At 58.5% G+C, this 18225-nt stretch overlaps 8 protein-coding genes across 8 annotated transcripts; 1 reads left to right on the top strand and 7 right to left on the bottom strand.

Annotated features, from left to right (window-relative positions):
• Window positions 1–306: 306 nt before the first annotated feature.
• Window positions 307–3556, bottom strand: SLS55_007064 (uncharacterized protein; the record flags this gene model as incomplete). The annotated part of the gene is made up of 5 exons (XM_066778488.1): window positions 307–397; window positions 478–2513; window positions 2564–3166; window positions 3226–3383; window positions 3439–3556. The coding sequence occupies 5 exons, from the start codon at window positions 3554–3556 to the stop codon at window positions 307–309; spliced, it is 3006 nt and encodes a 1001-aa protein (XP_066630925.1).
• A 789-nt stretch (window positions 3557–4345) lies between these two features.
• Window positions 4346–7105, bottom strand: SLS55_007065 (uncharacterized protein; the record flags this gene model as incomplete). Its single annotated transcript, XM_066778489.1, has 4 exons — window positions 4346–4786; window positions 5078–5424; window positions 5470–5638; window positions 5969–7105. 4 exons carry the CDS (start codon window positions 7103–7105, stop codon window positions 4346–4348), a joined length of 2094 nt encoding a protein of 697 aa, XP_066630926.1.
• A 4134-nt stretch (window positions 7106–11239) lies between these two features.
• SLS55_007066 (uncharacterized protein) lies at window positions 11240–12487 on the bottom strand (the record flags this gene model as incomplete). Its single annotated transcript, XM_066778490.1, has 1 exon — window positions 11240–12487. The coding sequence occupies one exon, from the start codon at window positions 12485–12487 to the stop codon at window positions 11240–11242; it is 1248 nt and encodes a 415-aa protein (XP_066630927.1).
• A 429-nt stretch (window positions 12488–12916) lies between these two features.
• Window positions 12917–13331, bottom strand: SLS55_007067 (uncharacterized protein; the record flags this gene model as incomplete). The annotated part of the gene is made up of 2 exons (XM_066778491.1): window positions 12917–13192; window positions 13251–13331. The coding sequence occupies 2 exons, from the start codon at window positions 13329–13331 to the stop codon at window positions 12917–12919; spliced, it is 357 nt and encodes a 118-aa protein (XP_066630928.1).
• Window positions 13332–13774: 443 nt separating this feature from the next.
• Window positions 13775–14322, bottom strand: SLS55_007068 (uncharacterized protein; the record flags this gene model as incomplete). The annotated part of the gene is made up of 3 exons (XM_066778492.1): window positions 13775–13890; window positions 13946–14162; window positions 14218–14322. 3 exons carry the CDS (start codon window positions 14320–14322, stop codon window positions 13775–13777), a joined length of 438 nt encoding a protein of 145 aa, XP_066630929.1.
• A 549-nt stretch (window positions 14323–14871) lies between these two features.
• SLS55_007069 (uncharacterized protein) lies at window positions 14872–15423 on the bottom strand (the record flags this gene model as incomplete). Its single annotated transcript, XM_066778493.1, has 3 exons — window positions 14872–14978; window positions 15033–15264; window positions 15325–15423. 3 exons carry the CDS (start codon window positions 15421–15423, stop codon window positions 14872–14874), a joined length of 438 nt encoding a protein of 145 aa, XP_066630930.1.
• Window positions 15424–15849: 426 nt separating this feature from the next.
• On the bottom strand, window positions 15850–16342 carry SLS55_007070 (uncharacterized protein; the record flags this gene model as incomplete). The annotated part of the gene is made up of 3 exons (XM_066778494.1): window positions 15850–15884; window positions 15943–16198; window positions 16244–16342. The coding sequence occupies 3 exons, from the start codon at window positions 16340–16342 to the stop codon at window positions 15850–15852; spliced, it is 390 nt and encodes a 129-aa protein (XP_066630931.1).
• Window positions 16343–17510: 1168 nt separating this feature from the next.
• On the top strand, window positions 17511–18209 carry URA6 (bifunctional uridylate/adenylate kinase; the record flags this gene model as incomplete). The annotated part of the gene is made up of 2 exons (XM_066778495.1): window positions 17511–17835; window positions 17890–18209. 2 exons carry the CDS (start codon window positions 17511–17513, stop codon window positions 18207–18209), a joined length of 645 nt encoding a protein of 214 aa, XP_066630932.1.
• Window positions 18210–18225: the final 16 nt, after the last annotated feature.

Genomic DNA, 18225 nt, shown 5'->3' on the forward strand with positions numbered 1-18225 from the left:
TCTCTACAATACCAAAAGGGAAAGGGAGTGGAAGATGGAGATTTAGATGATGATGACTAGGGAAGACCAAAGAAAAAGGGGCAGTCCCTCACCGGTTACAGGTATAAGAGGATATACAAGCAGGTAGGTGTGCGCTCTTTTCCCTCCCTCCTCTAAATCGCAGAAACTCCGTTCTTTAGTCTTTAGTATCTCTCGGTTCTTGCTTTCTTATCCACACAACAGCAACAGCAAATCGAATCCCCTAGTCCAAAAAAGTTCTTCCCTGGCCGCCACCAGCACCAGCACCACAACAACAACTATCGCCAATTACTCCTTCTTCGGCTTCGCAGACTTGCTCGTTGGGAGCTTGGTCATGAAGAACTGACGTTCGAAAAACTTGAGAATCTCGTCGATGCCACTACAACGGATTAATGTCAGCAAACCTATACTCACAAACGCAAAGACCAAGGGAAAAAAGGGGATATCTTAAAGACTTACATGATCGGCGCACTAATTGCTAGCACTGCCTTCCACTCGCCCCAGTTTAGCGGCACGATGGAGAACAAGCCCTGCAGGAAGGGGATGTACAGCAGCGCGAAGTGCAGGATCATACTGAGCGTGATGGCATATACGAGCACCATGTTCTCCCACAGCGGCAGCGTGAGCAGCGACTCGCTGCTGCTCAGCGCGTTCATGGCGTTGAACATCTCGATGACGACAAGGATGCTAAGCGACACCGTCGACGCCGCCTTGCTCATGTCGTTGGAAAACATCTCGCAGCCAATCTCGGGGAAGTGCGTCGAGCAGCGGTGGAAGTGCGACAGTTCGTAGAAGCTGATCTGCGGGCCGGCAGGGTTGTACATGAACCACCAGGCGTAACCGAAGACGGTTGCGATACCAACGTAGGTGCCGATGACCATGTAACGGAAGAACAGCCAACCGCTGACGAGCGCCTCGTCCCGCTTGCGCGGCCGGCGCCTCATGACATCGTGATCAGGGGGGTTGAAGGAGAGGGCCGTAGCGGGAAGACCGTCGGTGACGAGGTTGACCCAGAGCAGCTGAACCGGAATAAGCGCCTCGGGCATACCTGCGGCGGCAGTGAGGAAGATGGAAACGACTTCTCCGATGTTCGACGAGATCAGGTAACGAATGAACTGTTGAGTGTTGTTGTAAATAGAACGACCCTCTTCGACGGCGCTCTCGATAGTTGCGAAGTCATCGTCAGCTAGAACCATGTCGGCAGCCAGCTTGGCGACGTCAGTACCAGAGCCCATGGCAACGCCAATGTCTGCCTTCTTCAACGCAGGGGCGTCGTTGACACCGTCACCCGTCATCGCCACGACTTCGCCAGTAGATTGCAGGAGGTCGACAAGCTTAGACTTGTGAGAAGGTTCGGTGCGAGAGAACAGAGAAGCGTGCTTGGCAGCCTGGAGCTTCTCAGCGTCACTCAGATCGTCGAATTGCCTTCCGGTGTAGCTCTTGCCGGTGAGATCTTCATCGAAACCGAAGACGCCAATTTGGCGGCAAATAGACTCAGCCGTGTTTTGGTTGTCGCCAGTGATGACAATGACCCGGATACCAGCCTGGCGGCACTTGACGATGGACTGAGCCACTTCCGGACGGGGAGGGTCAAGCATGCCAACCAGACCGATCAGAGTCATGTTCTGCTCGAGCTGGGTGTATTCCTTGGTGGTCGTAGCCGTCTTCAGGAGCGGATTCGCACCAACATTGTCGACAGAAGCAAGAGCGATGACACGCAGACCACGGTTGCCGTAGTCGACGACCTCGCTGGAGATCATGCTAGAGAGCTTGCCGTTCAGAGGAACCTTTTGTCCCTGCTGGCCAACCAGCACGTGGGTGCAGCGGTCCAGGATTGATTCAGGAGCACCCTTGACCAGGAGCTTCTGGTTGCTTCCGCTTTGGGTCAAGACCGACATACTCTTCCTGTCGCGCGAGAACTCGTAGGTGGCAAGAACTTGGCTCTTCTGCTCGTAGTGCTTGCTAGCCCAGTGGATACGGTCAGCAAGGGAAATGCTGCTTCTCCTTGCGTTGATGCTGCCTTGGGGGGTTCCGATTTTCTCGACCAGAACGCGGAGAGCGCCCTCAGTGGGTTCTCCGACCAGATTGTAGGTGCCATTCTTGGGATCGTAAGCAAGCTTGGCCTCGTTGCAAAGAGCAGCGACCTCGGTCAGTTGAGCGACGGTAGCAGAAGCACCGGCGGGGTTCTCAAAAGGCTTGCCCCTAAAGGTCAGAGCACCTTCCGGAGCAAAATTTGTTCCCTCGACGTCGACCTCCTCCAGGCCAGAGCCATCTTCGTTAACAAAGACAATCTTGTTGACGCTCATCTGGTTGGTGGTAAGAGTGCCAGTCTTGTCCGAGCAAATCACGCTGCAGCTGCCAAGAGTTTCGACAGAAGGCAAGCTACGGACCACGGCATTCTTGGCCGCCATCTTGCGAGTTCCCAGCGCCAAGCATGTGGTGATGACCACCGCAAGACCCTCGGGAATGGCGGCAACACCAAGGGAAACCGCGATCTGATGAAGATTAGCACAGATCCATCGAAGTCACCAAGCAAAGAACTCACCTTGAGGTAGTAAATAGCGCCCTTGGCCCAGCTTCCATGAGCTGGTTCATTGAAGTTCCGGATGTTGATGACCCAGACCAACACGCAAATGCCCGTGATGACCTTGGCAAGCATGTCGCCAAAATCGTTCAGCTTCTCCTTGAGCGGCGTGGGCGCAGAGATCTGCGCCGTGATGCTCTCGTGGATATCACCAATAGCCGTGCTGCCGCCGGTAAGGACGACAATGGCCGTGGCGTGGCCGGTGACGACCGTTGTGCCGGAGAACAGCATGTTGACCTGGTCCTGCTTGACGGCATCCTTGTCCTTGACAGCATCCGCGCGCTTGCCCACGCTCTCGCTCTCTCCGGTGAGGATCGACTGGTCGACGCTGAAGCTGTTGCTCTGGATAGAGAGCAGGCGGCAGTCGGCCGGGATGCGGTCGCCAACGGAGACGGCGACAATGTCGCCCGGGACGAGATCTTCGGCCTTGATGCGCTTGACGGCGCCGTTGCGAATAACCTTAGCTTCGTTTGCAGAGTATTCCTGGAGGGCGGCGATGGCCTTCTCGGCGCTGCTTTCTTGAGACACGCCGACGACGGCATTGAGGATGAGGATGGTCAGGATCTGTGCACCGGAGGTCAGTATGCGGGCGCCGGTGCCTGGGGGTCACAAGGTCGACGTACAACGACGGGGTCTACGAAGGCAGTCCAATCATCGCTCTCCTCGAACAAAGCTAGGACGAAGGAGACGGCAGCGGAACCGAGCAGGATGAGGACCAGCTGGTCCTTGAACTGCTCGAGCACCAGCTCCCATAGCGGTGTCGGGGGGTCTTCAGGGAGAGCTGTTGCAGGCTGTCAGCTCGGAGCGTGGGCGCGGGAGCGGTGCAAGGCGCGTACCGTTCTTTCCGAACTTCTGCTGCTGCTGCTGCGCGCGGTCGTCGGTGAAGCCGTGGGCCTCGGTGACCTGGAAGTGGCCGAGGACGTCCTGGGTGGTGCGCACGTATGCGCTCTCCATGGTGTCGGGAGTGCGGCGCTGGGCGGAAGGGCGGGTGTGATGTTGTGCAAGAAGCGCGGTCGAGAGGTGGTGGACGTGCTCGCTATGTATGGACCAAGCTTCTGGGGACGATGATGTATGCGCCGAACGAGCCCGGGCGCGCGAGGGAGGAGTGAAGCGCGGCTGCAACGGCCAGATCGGACAGCGAGGAATGCGGGAGACAAAGAACGACTGCGCTCGGCCTGGGGGTTGTGGGAGGAAGAGACGGGTGGATTTGCCCCACGCTTGGTCAAAGGTGTCCTCAACTTTGCTAGCCCTACGGTTCTTCGGCATAGAAGATTCGAAAGCGGCTGGTCCGCGAATGGCAATCGGCGCCTTGGCACCGTGCTGGTCGCGCCCCGGCTGCGGCAGCCAGCCCGCACGCCGACTGCCGCTGCACGGGCGAGGAACGAGGTGCAAAGGTGAAGCGGCGCCTGCAGCGCTGGTTTTATTACTAGTCTGTTGGAGCGACGGTCTGCAGCGAGCACACCATTGCACGCGGCGCTGGCCCATCGCTTGAGCCGCAGCGCTTGTTTCCCCGGATCCTGCAGCCATTCCCGCCCGGCTTCCGAGCCTCAGGCCGGCCATCCGTGCGACTCGGCCTTGCGCGTCATAATCCTGCCAAAGCACCCACCCAACGCCTGCCTTTTCCGTGCCGAGTGCCGCGCCAGCCGCGATGCCGTCCGCGAGGTATTCATATAAACAAGAAGCGAAGAAAGAAAATCTCGTGCCTGCCGTGCCGCACCAGCCCACCCCTTTCGTCCGTCATCGTCATGAATGGTCGTTGCTGGTGTTGGACTCGTCTGCTTCCTCCTTGTCGCAGTACTGCACGATGAGCTTCTCCAAATCCATGAGCTTGTACGGCTTCGTCATGAACCCCGTCATGCCCGCCTTGGCTGCGCGTTCCAGCGCGCCGTCTGTGACGTCTGCAGACACCGCTAGGATCTTGGGCTGCGTCGGCTGCGCCTCTCCCAGCGGCATCTCGAGAATGCGCTTTGCTGATTCATACCCGTCCATCAGCGGCATCCAAAGATCCATTAGCACCACGTCGACTCGCTGGCCCCTGTCGCGAAGCGCGCGCATTTCCCGTACTGCGTCCGTCCCGTCGTACGCCTCGTGGATCGTCTTGTACCCAAGCTTCCCCAACATGCTGACGAGCAGCTTTCGATTAATCTTATTATCCTCGACAACCAAGAAGTTGAGCGGATGCCGCTGCGCAAGGCCGCGATCGAATGTGCTGTTCTTCTTGATTGTTGACGTGCGCCTCCTGTGGATGCCGGGCCGTGCCCGAGGCTCCACTGGTGAGCCTTCAGACGGCCGCGCTGATGGGTTTCGCGGCATTGGCGAATGAGAGCCAAGAGAAGGGGTCTCGGTGCTTGGTGTGCCTAGCACATCACTCAACGTGTGCGGGCTCTGCAACCGCGTCCTTGGTTTGGCAGAGGGGGATCTTGATCCCATAGGAGTATTTGGACGGCTGACAACTTCGCCTGGGTGAAGAGGCACTCTGATCTCAAACTCCGACCCTCGGTTGGGCCCTGACGTCTCTGAGCGAGTGCAAAAGAGGTCGCCTCCCAGCTTTCGTGCCAGGCCTTTGGCCACAAGGAGACCTAAGCCGAGACCTTCGCTTTGTCGAGTCATGGAGTCGTCTTCTCGCGAGAATGCCTTGAACAAACTGGGAATGAAGGCCTCGGGAATCCCGGTGCCAGAGTCTTCGATTTTGATGACAATGTATCGATGTTTAGGCGTCGTGTTCAGTCGAGCCGTCAGGCTTATCCTACCCTCTTCAGTGAATTTAACTGCATTTAGGAAGACGCATGAGATCATCTTGGCAAGGTCTCTCTCGTCGACTGCTTCCTGTCAGAATATTTACTTGCACGCGAGGAAAGGAAACTTACTGAGTATTGTGTCCGGGATGGCACTATCCACGGACCACTCAATCATCTTAACTCTCTGGGCGCCACTGAAATCCTTTATCGACACTTCAATCGTCTCCCCGCCGTCCGTCTCATGCGCAATGGCTGATTCAGGTCTTCCGCCCAGCTTGAGCGAGTCATTGATCACATACTGGATCACGTCTCGTATACTGGCATGTCGAAGACCCGGCACGACAGTACTTTCCGAAGCATAGTTTGGAGTTGCTGGCGGAGTTCTCCGGGCCACATTCCCCACCGCTATCGATGAGAAGCTGTCTGAACTGGCAGTAGACGCTTGGTCGCTATTCTGCGAATGGCGTCTGCTTGGGTGTGTTGGAGGAAGATCGACCTTCGGTCGGGCCGCCCAATGTGTCTCTGTTGCATGGATTTTCGAATTTCTCCCGGAGTCCCAAGGATTACTATCTCTCCTTCTCTTGCTTCCATGCCCGTGAAGTCCGAGTGTCATGTGGTTCCCTGATACCACAATGTCCGGCTGAGTTTCCGGACACATGCCCAATTTCTCTTCATCCATGGCGGATTCTGGTGATTCGGGGACGCCCATGTTCATGTCGTAGGCGTGAACGACATTATCTGCTGCTTCTACCGCTCGTCTAGAGCTATCTGTGGCCTGTTGGTACTCGGACAACGGGAAGGGAGATGTTTTGAGCTTACCTTGCACCACTTCTATGTTTCCCTTCAAACTTTCGAAAACCTTCCTAAGAGCACTGTCTCCATGACCCTCAACCGCTTCCTGGACTGTGGCATACATGACATCTAGCATGCCAACCACTCCTTGCATTGGTGTCCTTAGCTCGTGGGAAAGGCTCCGTGCGTATGGCTTTAGTGACTGGGCAACGGTGACTGCCTCGTGAGGGACGACCTTCGAGGGCCTCAGGTCTGCTACCGGCACTGTAGCGAACCTTTTCCCTTCTAGTAATCTGTCTAGGATCATGTCTTCCAGGGCATGGCAGATCATCTCCATGTAAGACCAACGTAGTCGCCTGTTGGCGGCGCCTTCCGGCGACCACATCACGCCGAAATGAGCGAAGCACTTCCCCTCAGCGCAAAGAGGAACGCCCAGGTAGGCTTCTCCCGGGATTGCAAGGACATTAGGGTTTTCGGGAATAAACTCGTTCAATCTTTCCGGGATAATGAAAATCTTGTCGTGCTTCATGTAAGCGCATGGACATGAGTAGGCGTGGTATTTGAAGTTCTTGATTTTGCGCTGGATGTCGTGCCCGTCGCTCACGTAAAAAGCTGCTCCCATCAAACATGCCCCGGGCTCGCCGATGGGCGGCATCTCCACGGCGACGTTTTCGTCATCGACAACGATGCGTTTGGAAACGAAGGCATACTGGGCGCCGAAGATCTGAGCCAAGCCCTCGGTGACGGCCTCGAAGAAATGCTCCGTCTTGGTGCGGCGGAGACGGTCCTTCAGCTTCACGAGCTGCTCCGCGGCCTTGCTCTCCGCGGGCTCGTAGAGGTGCAGCAGGCCGTCGTGGAAGCCGGGCTGGCCGGCGTGGAGAACTACATCGGGCTCGGGGCACGCAAAGCATAGCGAGTCCCGGTCGGTGGTGTTCTGCGGCTCCTCAGGCGTCGCCGGGACACCATTCCTCATCCTCGGACACCTCCAGAATGGCAGCAGTGGAACTAGACCAGGAGTTCAGGTGGCAGGTGGCAGTCCGGCAGGTGGCAGTCGTGCGTGGAAAAGGCCAAGTGGAAGGGGCGCAACGGGTGCTGGGCAGAGACGAGAGAGGAGGGCATGCGGCCCGGCGAGAGGAATGTCGAGCGAGTGGAGACTGGCGGGGCCCTGGGCTCGCTCGCAGGAATGAGGGTGCGGACGCGGCGCGCAGCGGGAGATGGGCGCTGACTACGGCGGATCGGGGCCGGGGGGAAGGGATTGCGCGGTGGCAAGGGTCGCGGGGAGCGAAGAGAGAGGAGTCGGGGGTTGCAGCAGCGGGCGGGATGGTGAGCAAACGGACGAGGAGAGATGTAGCAGCGGGCTTGGCTTGGCCTGCCGGGTTCTGGACCACGCGGATCTACGGAGGACTCGCGCATTTGTGGAGACGTCAAGGCTGCTGCTCCTCCAAGAGGCGACGTCAGGTGCGAGCGCGGGCAGCAGGCGACGAGGCCGGCGGCCCAGCACGCGGGCTCTCGCCTGAGGATCGCCGTGCGCGAGGGCAGAGGGCAACCGCCGTTGCTGGCGAGGGGCTGCATCGTCGGCCGCCCGCCCAGCGGCTGTGGCCGACAAAGCGCGTCGCCGCCACGCGCCCGGCCGCGGCGCATCTAGGCACTCGGGCGCTGCAAGGGGGAGCGGCGCTCAGAGCTCAGAGCCCGTTGCGTGGGCGGGAGTTTCGGCGCACGATGGCTGGCGGCCCTGGTAACGATCGCCAGCGCAGCAGGGGCTTCCGCACCGCGCTGCTGCCGCTAGCCTCAGCTTATTATTCCCGTGCCCGCGAGCGAGTGTCTCTGCGCCATGCAACCTGGAGCAGGGTCCGTATCGCTCGCTTGCTCCGGTAAGATCGCGGGGGCGTTCGATCCACTAAGACCGGCAGCGCTCCCGTGGCGCGCCCCCAGATCGACAAGTGTGCCATGATGCGTCGCCGGCCGCCCACAAGCTCGCAACTTTATCTTCGACGCGTCGCCGCGAGCGCAGCGCCGGGCGGGGCGCGCAGCTGAGGGCCCAGGGCCCAGGGCGCGGCGGGCCTGCTCCACCCGGTCGCACGGCGCGATGCTCGCAGGAGCATCGAGTGGGTGGTGCGCTGAAACCTGATGTCATGTAGGCCGTCAGAAAGCCCACGGCAAAAAGGAGTCTTCCTCGCGCATCAGGCGACTCGCTCACCCTCGCACAGCTGCGATCCGCCGCCCCGGATGCGCGTCCCGCTCCCAGGCCGTTGGGATGCATCTCAGAAGCCCATGATCTCATCGCACGCAAACCGCTGTTCACTCTATTTATCGATGTCTCGGCCTGCGCCTCTGCCTTTCCGCGACCAGGGCAGCCTCTTCCGCGCGTGTGCGTGCGCAGACGGCGCCACGTTTCTGCAGCCACCAATCAATTGTCTTCACCTCCATTGCAGTCCGCTAACCACCTGCGTCCAGAACGTCCTCTCGCCGCATCAGGCGCCCTGGTGCATTCCGGCCATTCCCCACTGCTATCGTCGTCCTCACAAGCGTCTGCCCCGATTGGCGCCGAGCCCATGTCCACCGTGTTCGCGTCAGACAAGATCGCCGGCGAGATCTGACCGACCCAGGCTCTATCCAGGCCCTGCAGCATGGCCTATCATCCGCGCGTCGCGATAAGTCACGGACGAGACCATTGGCTTGGACATGCAAGACAGGCCACATTATTGCCGCCTGCGTGCATTCGCTTCTCTGCCGTCCCGGTGTTCCTTTAAACAAAGCTTCCCCTCTGTTCGCCCAAGATCCAGCCCAGCGAGCCCACGGGTTGCACGGCGGCCTTGCCAGAAGAGGTCGAAAGAAGTCTAAACCGACTGATCGCTCTTGCGCCATTTTTAGCAGGGCCGCATCGCTGTTTCCGGGGTCTCGTTCCTGCTCGGTGCCCGTACCACATGCCATCCCCACGTCGGCCATTGCAAGCGGAAGTATGTATGATCACGGCCACAGCTCCAGCAGGCTTTTGGGAGGGTTGCAACGCACAGGCCGCAGCAGAGCGAGATCGCGATGATGCGGCCGCCTGGCTGCCTCTTTTCCCGTTTCGAAATCCCCTGCATATGCAAGTTCCATTTTCGACACTCGCCAGTCTCCGATCGACCTTCGGATTTCTCGCTGCCAATCGCTCCGCCGGCTGGACCGAGAGAGCAGCAAACACGGGCGTAGGCGGACCCCGGACTGAGGCACAGCCGGGCTAGTCCGCTCTGAGGACGTATGCTAGTATCATTCGCGCCTCTGCCCATGGGGTCTGCAAGTGGGACAGCTACGTCGCCGTGCAGCTAACGGGGCGGCACAGCCGTCAACGGCACGAGGTATCAACCCTTGCGGCGTACAATAGCAAGACGAGGAATACCAGCCCTCTCTTTCGCTCACTAGCCCGTTTGGTGGCCTGCACCGTCCATCGCATATAAGCCGTCGTTCTCACCAGCTCAGCTCACCACCTGCTCAGCTCGAGTCATCGCAAAAGCCGATCATTTCCATATTGACGCCCGCCGCCGAAACCTCAGCAGGACCCCAAGGAGCGAGGCGTTACGGGCCGACAAGCCTCGAGGCACTCCCCATTCCCACGGACCCTGCCCACGGCCCCCTGGCGCGGCTGAACAAACCCCGGCGCGCAGAGCTGCCGACCACCCCCAGACCACAATAAAAGGCCGCAGGCGATCGACTGCATGTAAAGAACGCAAAAGCAACCTGCTTTGACGGAGCACAAAGAACGAGGATTGTTGCGGGGCGGCTGACAGACTGCCTCGCGACGGGTAGCAGCAAACATTCGAGTGGGCGACATTTCCCGCAACGAGCAAACACGCGCAAGAGACACAAGACAAGCCCCCAATCTCCTTTCAGCCCAATTGCAGTTGTTCTTATTTTCTTTCCCTCCCCCCCACCCGTCACGACCGATCGACCCTGACACAGCCCAGCCTCGTATGCTCTCTCGTATCTCGCTCCACACCAAGTGACAAAAGAAATTGCCCACCCGCGTCTGCCTTGCATTGATCCGGCGTCATCAGAATAAGATAGGCAGTTGAAAGCAGGATCCGGACGCAAACATGCGTATCTTTACGTCCGGATCTTATATTCAATCACCCATCCCACGTAGACTTCTCGTATGAGGCAAGATGCGGGTGGGCGATTTCTTTTGTCACCCGCCGCGGCTCCGTGGGCCTGGCCCTCCCCCCTCCCCCTCCCCGGCTCCACTTCCCAACCGCAGCAACAAGTCTGCGGCCGCCTTCTCCGAGCGCAAACTCCGCCCTGGGCAGCTCATTACGTTGCGACGCGGCATTATTATCACCATGTGTTATTCGAACCAATCCCGTTATCGCCGTATATCCGAACGACGGGATGCTGTTGCCCCATCATCGTCTCTTCATCAGTCATCAGCCTCTCTCTCTCTGTGTGTGGCCCCCAGGTACCCGCGCTTTGTCGCCCTCTCTTATTATCCCTGACCCGTACGCCAATCGCAACGGCAGATACGAGATTGACGTCACGCTTTCCGTCGTGGTGGTGTGGCTCAGACGACGGTCGGCCCCCTCTTCTCTCGCCCAGGCTTTCGCTGCTGCCTGATCCTGCGCGCGACTTCGCTGCGCTAGTTATGCTCGATTGCTGGGGCCCCGTGTGATGAGGCTTGCCGCCATCTTGAGCGGGCGGTCTGGACGACGCGGGCTTGCCGGTCGAAGGGCCCACGGCATTTGTTAGCACCGTATGGGAGCATGCGCTATTGCCTGTCTAGGTTCTTACCTAGATAGTCTATTGTTGCTGCTGAATATTGCTACCAGCGTAGGGAGGTGCACAAGTGAGTCTACGCACTCGTTCGCTGCCCACAGTTCGTTTACGAGATATTGCTCTGCTTTGCTTCCGGCGTAGAGAGAAAGGAAAAAGAAAACCCCCCGTTCCGCAGACCACGCCGCTGAGTTCCTCTGACCATGAACGCCAGAATCTTGCTCGTAGCCAGCTAAATCCTGATACCAATTGCAACCCATTTTCTCAAGCACCGCCTATCGTTTCCTCTCCATCCTAGATACTCCGAGTTCCAAGCGTCATATCAGACCACCCAAAGACGACCAAGTACCCCCCAAGCCGCTCTTCACGGCATGGGAAACAATACAGTCAGCCATTTGTACTTGTCAAACTTGACCAAGTTGTACTCCACCATGGCATCCTCCTCGCTCCACCCACACATCCTCCTCCTCACCGCCTCAGCGAACAGCCGGTGCAGCTCGACCAGCGCGCCCCTCAGCGTCTCGTTCGGCATGTACGCGCCCTTGACCACCCAGGCGCTCTGCACCGCGATCTCCACCCGCAGCGGGCCCAGCGCCCCTGCTCGCATCTGCCTCTCGTCGGGCGCCTCCCGCCGGCACGCGGCACCCCACGCGTCGACCAGCACCTCGGCCCACGGCGCCGCCGACCCGCCGAGCGCGAAGACCAGCGGGCGCTCGTTGGCCACGACGCGGCAGCGGAGGACGCGCAGGCCGGTGAGCAGGCGGGCGGCCTCGTCCATGGCGCGCTTCCAGGCGCGCGCGTGCCGCGCCCGCCACCGCTCGTCGTCCGGGTCCATCGGGTCGCCGTACGTGGCGTGCGCGACGTGCAGCTTGCGCACGAGGGCCAGCTTGGCGGGCGGCAGGAGCGCCAGGAAGCGCAGCAGGGCGCGCGGCGCGCTGAAGATGAAGAAGGGGAGCGCGTAGAAGAAGGGAAGCGCCTCGGTGTGGATCTTGCGGCAGGTGAGGACGAGGGCGCCGGGGGAGGTGGCCCATTTGGTTTCGGGTCGGGTGTCGGCGGTGGTGTGCTGGCCGCGGGCGTGTGGCTTGTAGGCGATCTTCTGGGGCTTGTGACGTACCGGAATGGTGGTGGTGTCGCCGGCGGAGAAGCGGGCGGTTCGGCGGCCGGTGATGGTGAGGTGTGGGAGGGCGTTGGCGTTGGCGATTTCCGTGGCAGGCGCGGTGACGGCGGCGTTGCTGGTGTCTTCGTTGTTCTCGTCGGCAGTAGGCTTGGGGGCAGCGTACAGCGCGGCGGACGCCCAGGTGCCGGGCTGGACCTTGTTTTGCTTGAGGATATGCGCTGCATGCGGAGTGAGATCGACCCAGACTTCGTCTTCGAAGCAGTAGGCGTAGATCATGTTGCGGATCTCGCCAGGCAGGTCGAGGAAGCCGAACCGCTTCTTCTTCGTCCTGCTGACGGCGGACGTCTTCTTCTCCTTTCCGATCGCGGGCTTCTTGTTCTCGTCGGTGACGGCAAGTTGCTTGCTCATGTGGCTAACAATGCTTTTCGTCAGATTAGGCTGGCTTGGGGCCGGCTTGGGGCGGGTGCGGATGCGGTTGCGATTGCGGTTCGCCATGGCCGGTAGGCGGGCGGCTGGTTTGGTGGAGTCGGAAACGCTGTTGAGAGCGGAGCAGTTGGTTGACGAGGTGAGTGTGGTGTAGAAGTGTGGACGAAGTACTAGGTGGCCAAAGATGAAGTGCTCGGCAGGGTCCATCCCGTGACGGGAAGAGCGCCTGCCTCACTTTGACTGCTCGACCAGGTCACCAGAATTTGTTTGAATAGGCAATTGCCGCTTTTGCGGGCTTATCGATTGGGGGTTCCACTGCCTAAGGAATTGTGCAGCTAAAATCTATGGACACATCGAATACCATTTCGGTCATGCCGCCGCCGATGAAGAGGATGGGAAAGGGAGACCCTTGACAACGAGCCAATGCTACGCAGCGCTCGTCCCTGCTGTCAAGGACCTAGACTTCTTCCGGCTCATGTTCCTCCTCTGCGTGGCACGTTAGATTGTCCAAGCCCATAGGCGAGGTAGCTTCTCACCGCTGGCAGCCTGCTTCTTGCCGCGAGCCTTCTTCGTGACACGCTTCGGAGGGCGACCGGTGTTGGTGCTCTTGCCGCCAGCTTCGTCAGCGTCACCATCGCCAGCGTCCCTCTTGCGCTTCTCGCTGGTGCCGTCCTCGGAGGCGTCGGTCAACTTCTTGATAACCTTGCCGACATTGGTGCGGAACGAGTTGGCGCTCTTGGAGCCCGTGAACGTCGCGGCCGCATCCCAGTCCACCTAGTCATGGTTTTGTTAGAATGGAGAAGACATTCGCAGAGGGGAAACGGTGGCTCACGTTAGCGCGATCTTTGTGGTGGAGGAACGCGACGATGAGGCGGTGCTTTTCGGCGTCCGAAAGACTTCCAAGCGCGGACATGGTCACATCGGGGGAGGCCATAGCGGTGACAAGCTTGCAAGGAGGCTTTTTGCGATTGGGTTTGGCGGTGCTTCGTAGGGCTTTCAAAGGATGGTGTGGTCGAGCGTGAGCGGGGGATCCTGGGGGTTGTTGATTGTGTTGACGTGCGGAAGCAAGAGCAGATTGTACGTAGAGCGGGACAGCAAGGCTTCGGGGGTCTGTGCTCAAGCTCACTTCATCGGAAATCTCACTGGCGGGAAGAGCTTGTCTTTGCATTCGAAGCGCTTGCGGAGAATCTCGCATCACATAGCCCAGCCCGATCCTCACCGTGTCCGAGAACCTTGCAGAATACTCAATTGGTCTCTTTTCCTATGGAATCGTTTGTTCAGAGGAGCAAAGTAACTATCAGAAGGTTGATATGACCAAGCCCAGGAGGACCGTCCATGCCTCTCGTCCTTCCGTCTCTAAATCTCCTCTGTGTCGAAGAAGGACCTGAGATCAAGCTCTGCTTCCTCTCCAGAAGCAGTGTCGTCGGCTACCTGGTCGGAGTCAGGCTGAAGCTCGATTTCCTCTTCCTCCGCTAAAGAGCCATTAGCTATATATCGACGCGACTAAGAGACCCAAACTTCACTTACTCTTGATCGCCTTCTTACCCCGTCCACGCTTCTTCGAAGTGGGTGTAGGCGTGTCCTCACCGCCAGCCGCACGCTTGCGCTTCGGCGTGGCGGCCTTGCTGCCACCGCCGCTGCCATCGCCGCCGCTGCCCACCTTCTTCATCGTGTTGTAATAGGTGACTTTGAACGAGTGTTTGGTCTTTGCGCCCATAAGAGCGGTCGCAGCATCCCAGTCAACCTGTGTCCGTCCATGTCAGTGGTGTACATCGTGCTGACGGCTGTCTGCTGCTCACGTTGTTGCGATCGTTGTGGCAGAGAAACACAGCGATGAGACGCGTCTTTTCGGCTTCGGTGAGCGAAGTGATGGCGTCGAGACTGAATTTGGTGTTCGTCGCCATAGTGGTCAAGCTTTGTTGTGGCGATAACGTTGGGGTGAGGGGTTGAAAGGATTGGATGGAGGATGAGTAGTTTGAGAAGTGTGGGTGTAAAGAAATAATTGCGTCCTTGCTCTGAGAGGCCACCTTAATGCGGAATCAGATTCTCAGCTACAGCCGTTGTCCGTAGCCCCAAGGTGAACAGCAGATGGCCAGAGCTCGAAAACCTGGCCAGCGCAGTACGTCCAGTCATGCTCATAAAGAAGTAATGGATCCGAACGGGTAGTTCAAATTCAAAGCCCAGAGCTACAGCTTCTTACACAATATGGTATTGTGGGCGCGAATTAGTTGACGCCGTGTTCACCGTTCACACGAAAGGGAGCAACGGGGAATCAACAAGGTCTGTGGGACACCAAGGTCTCATGTCTCCATTTTTATGGTCTTTTCCTGTCCCGTCTCACCCAGCCATTACTGTCCCATCCACTAGAATAGAAAGTAATATCCGTCTCCGCCCATAACTGAGATAATAGCACTTGATGGTGGTGTCTCGCCAAGTCTCATGGTCTCTAGACTCTAGTAGTCGGTGGCAAGAGAGCCGAAGAAACTCTCTTCGGGCTCGGACTTGATGGCATCCTTGACGGCAAAGTCGATGGCGGCCTCCTCCTTGGGAGTCAGATCCTCTGCGCGCTACTTTAGAAATCAATATAGTTTGTAGAAACGTGATGGTAACTTACTTGGAGCAGCCTTCTTGCGGCCACGCTTCTTCGGGGTAGGCATCTCGTCATCTTCGGCCTCGGCATCAACCTTCTTGCGCTTGTTGGACTTCGCAGCAGGAGAGGCGACGTCGGAATCAGCAGAAGTAGTGTTGGAAGCCTTTTCGAGCTTCCTGAGAGTCAAGTTGAACATGACCTTGAAGCTTTCCTTGGACTTAGAGCCCGAGTGAGCTGCGGCCGCGGCCCAGTCAACCTAGGTCTATTAGCAAGAAGATGGCTTCGATGCAGCTAGGACTGTCGCTCAAGATCTTACATTCTTGGGCTCGTTGTGGTGCAGATAAGCCAACGCAAAGCGGAGCTTCTCGGCATCGGAGAGGCCATTAATGGCCTCGGCCGTGTACTTCGAAGCCATGCTCAAACGTGAGGATGAGGCGATGAGAGGTTAGAAAAGCGGTTCTGAGTGGAAAGTGCGTGTGTGTGGAGATTGAAAAGTTGGAGGAAGAGTGGAAGGTTCGAGCTGGAAGAGCAGCTTTAAGTACGCCCGATGCGCGTCGCCCTCGCAACCCTTGCACGTGCGGAACCACGGAGTGGCGCGGACGCGCGGGCACGCTTTAGGTAGGTACACAAATGCCATCGCGGCCACTGTCACGTCAGAAGGCATCACGGTCAAGATATTCAGAACATCATTCAGATTCTGTCATAGTATCTACACCTGCATCCAGGTATCCTGATGGGTGCAACCGCCAGTGTAGGGATATACCAACACTATCCACTCCATGCTTCTTGATTGCCGGAGATCCTTGGTCATCGATCTTGGCAACGTGATAGCTGTGGCTGCCTACTCGGCCTCGCCATCCTCCACCTTCATTGCTTCTAAAGTCACATTAGCAATCTCAAAGTGGGCTTCTGTGACAGCCATAGAGCCACTCACTCTTGGCACGGGGCTTGCGAGGCTTCTTCGCCTTCTCGGCGGCGTTACCATCGTCATCCTCGACCTCGTTCGCGGGAGTGGTGCGCTTGCGGCCACGCTTCGTAGCAGGAGCCGGGGCAGGCTCGGGAGCAGGGAGGGCATCATCACCCTCAGCAGTAGTGTCGGGGGCCAGCTTCTTGAGAGCGTTCGCCAACATCTTCTTGTACGAATCCTTGGACTTGGAGCCGCCGTCGGTAGCAGCAACGTCCCAATTGACCTAGAGAAGTTAGGGTGTTCGAAGGGACTTGGATGGTTATCTCACGTTGTTGGGGTCGTTGTGATTGAGGTACGCGGTAATGAGGCGCAGCTTGTCGGCGTCGGTAAGGTTCCCGACCTTCGATGCGTCGTAGTTCGGGGCCATGATGGCGGTGTTGTTCTTGGTGTGGCGACGGAAGGGTAGCAAGTACAGCGAAAAGGTTGAGCGTCGTTGCGCGGTAATGCGAACGAGATCTTCGCGGTGCGGTGGGTTGGGGTGCAGGGAGGAAGGGTTGGCTGCGGAGAGCGAGGCTTTATGCGCAGGAACAGGAAGATCTAGGCAGCCACTTCAAGACATCTAACGGCAGGAGCGAAGAACCAGAGACGTTCACAGAAAGACGTTCCAGAAACAACGAAGCCGACTCGCGCCGTGTGATCAAGATCACTTGCAAACTGCACAATGGGAAACCAAAAGTGAACCGAGGAATGCAAGTGTGAGACTTTGAAGAACGATCTGAGACACTGCCAAGTGAGAAGAGGCCCGGTGCGCATCGGGCTCACGTCTTCTTGCGCCACCATCCTACAAGCATATAGCTGAAACTGACAGGACTCGAACAAGGTAGGGACAATGTAGAGCATTGTTGTTCATCTCACAGGCCTTGAAATTAATCCAAACGTGCCAGAAATGCCGTGCTGGTATCGGAAACCAGAGTGAGCCAAACAGCTCGACCGGTAGCCCGGATATTCATCTGTTGCCACGCTTTTCTGCCCTCTTGGAGCAATGGATGATTGGCTTCGACGGTGCTTTCTTTGGGCAGCCTCGCCGACCAATGCGTCCGAGGGCTCCGCTCGTTTGTGCTGCTTTCCAGCCACGACCGACCGAGGAATCGAACGGGCATGCGATGGGGATTGCTGCGAGTGGTGAGATGGAGATGCAGTGAGGTCGAGGGCGGTCCTTTTCGGCGCCGAGCACTAGGACAGATCGAGCCCAAACGTTTCATGGCGGGACAATCTCGCTCCCCGCCATTGACACCCCCCAATCCGCTCCCACGATGATCTCCTCCGGCTTCTCCCACCTCCTTGCGCCTAGTTCCTCCACCCCCTTCTCGCGCTCCCGCTCCCGCCAGTTCTCCTCTGTTTCTCGCGTCCTTTCCGACAAGCAGACTCCCCGCCCGCGCAACCCGCAGTACGCTCCGATCCGCATCTGGCCCCTCGCCCTGATCTTTGCCGGCGGCACCTTCCTGTTTGTCCAGATCGTCAAGCAACGTCAAGGCACGGCCCCGCCCACCAACACCTCCAGCCGCCCGCTCCAGTAACCCATCCTCGCCGCCAAAATGCCTGCCGTCCCCACGCTCCTTCAGCGCGAGAAGTCCGAGTTCGACCCTGCCGAGGTCACCGTTCTCTTCGTCCTCGGCGGCCCCGGCGCGGGCAAGGGCACCCAGTGCTCCAACCTGGTGCGCGACTACACCTTCAAGCATCTGTCGGCCGGCGACCTGCTTCGCGAGGAGCAGGAGAGGCCTGGCAGCGAGTTCGGCGAGATGATCAAGGAGTACATTCGCGAGGGCAAGATCGTGCCCATGGAGGTCACCATCCAGCTCCTCGAGAACGGCATGAAGGCCGCTATGAAGGAGGAGAACAAGAAGAAGTTCCTGATCGATGGTAGGCTCTTCGTCGTCGCCTTGACAGTAGACAATGGCTAACAGCTCCCCCAAGGCTTCCCCCGCAAGCTCGACCAGGCCCATGCCTTTGAGAAGAGCGTGTGCCCTGCGAAGTTCACTCTTTTCTTCGACTGCCCCGAGAGCACCATGGAGGCGCGCCTGATCAACCGCGGCAAGACGTCTGGTCGCTCGGATGACAACATCGAGAGCATTCGCAAGCGCTTCAAGACCTTCGTCGAGACTTCCATGCCTGTCGTGGACGAGTTTGCGAGCCAGGGCCGCGTTGTCAAGGTCGATGCCACCCAGACTCCCGAGGAGGTTTACGAGGTTGTGAAGGAGAGCCTCACCGCTAGGGGCATTGCTCTTGGTTCGTAAACCACAGGCAAGCCGG

This window comes from Diplodia seriata (assembly GCF_021436955.1).
Source record: "Diplodia seriata strain FDS-637 chromosome Unknown scaffold_7, whole genome shotgun sequence".
Taxonomy (NCBI): domain Eukaryota; kingdom Fungi; phylum Ascomycota; class Dothideomycetes; order Botryosphaeriales; family Botryosphaeriaceae; genus Diplodia; species Diplodia seriata.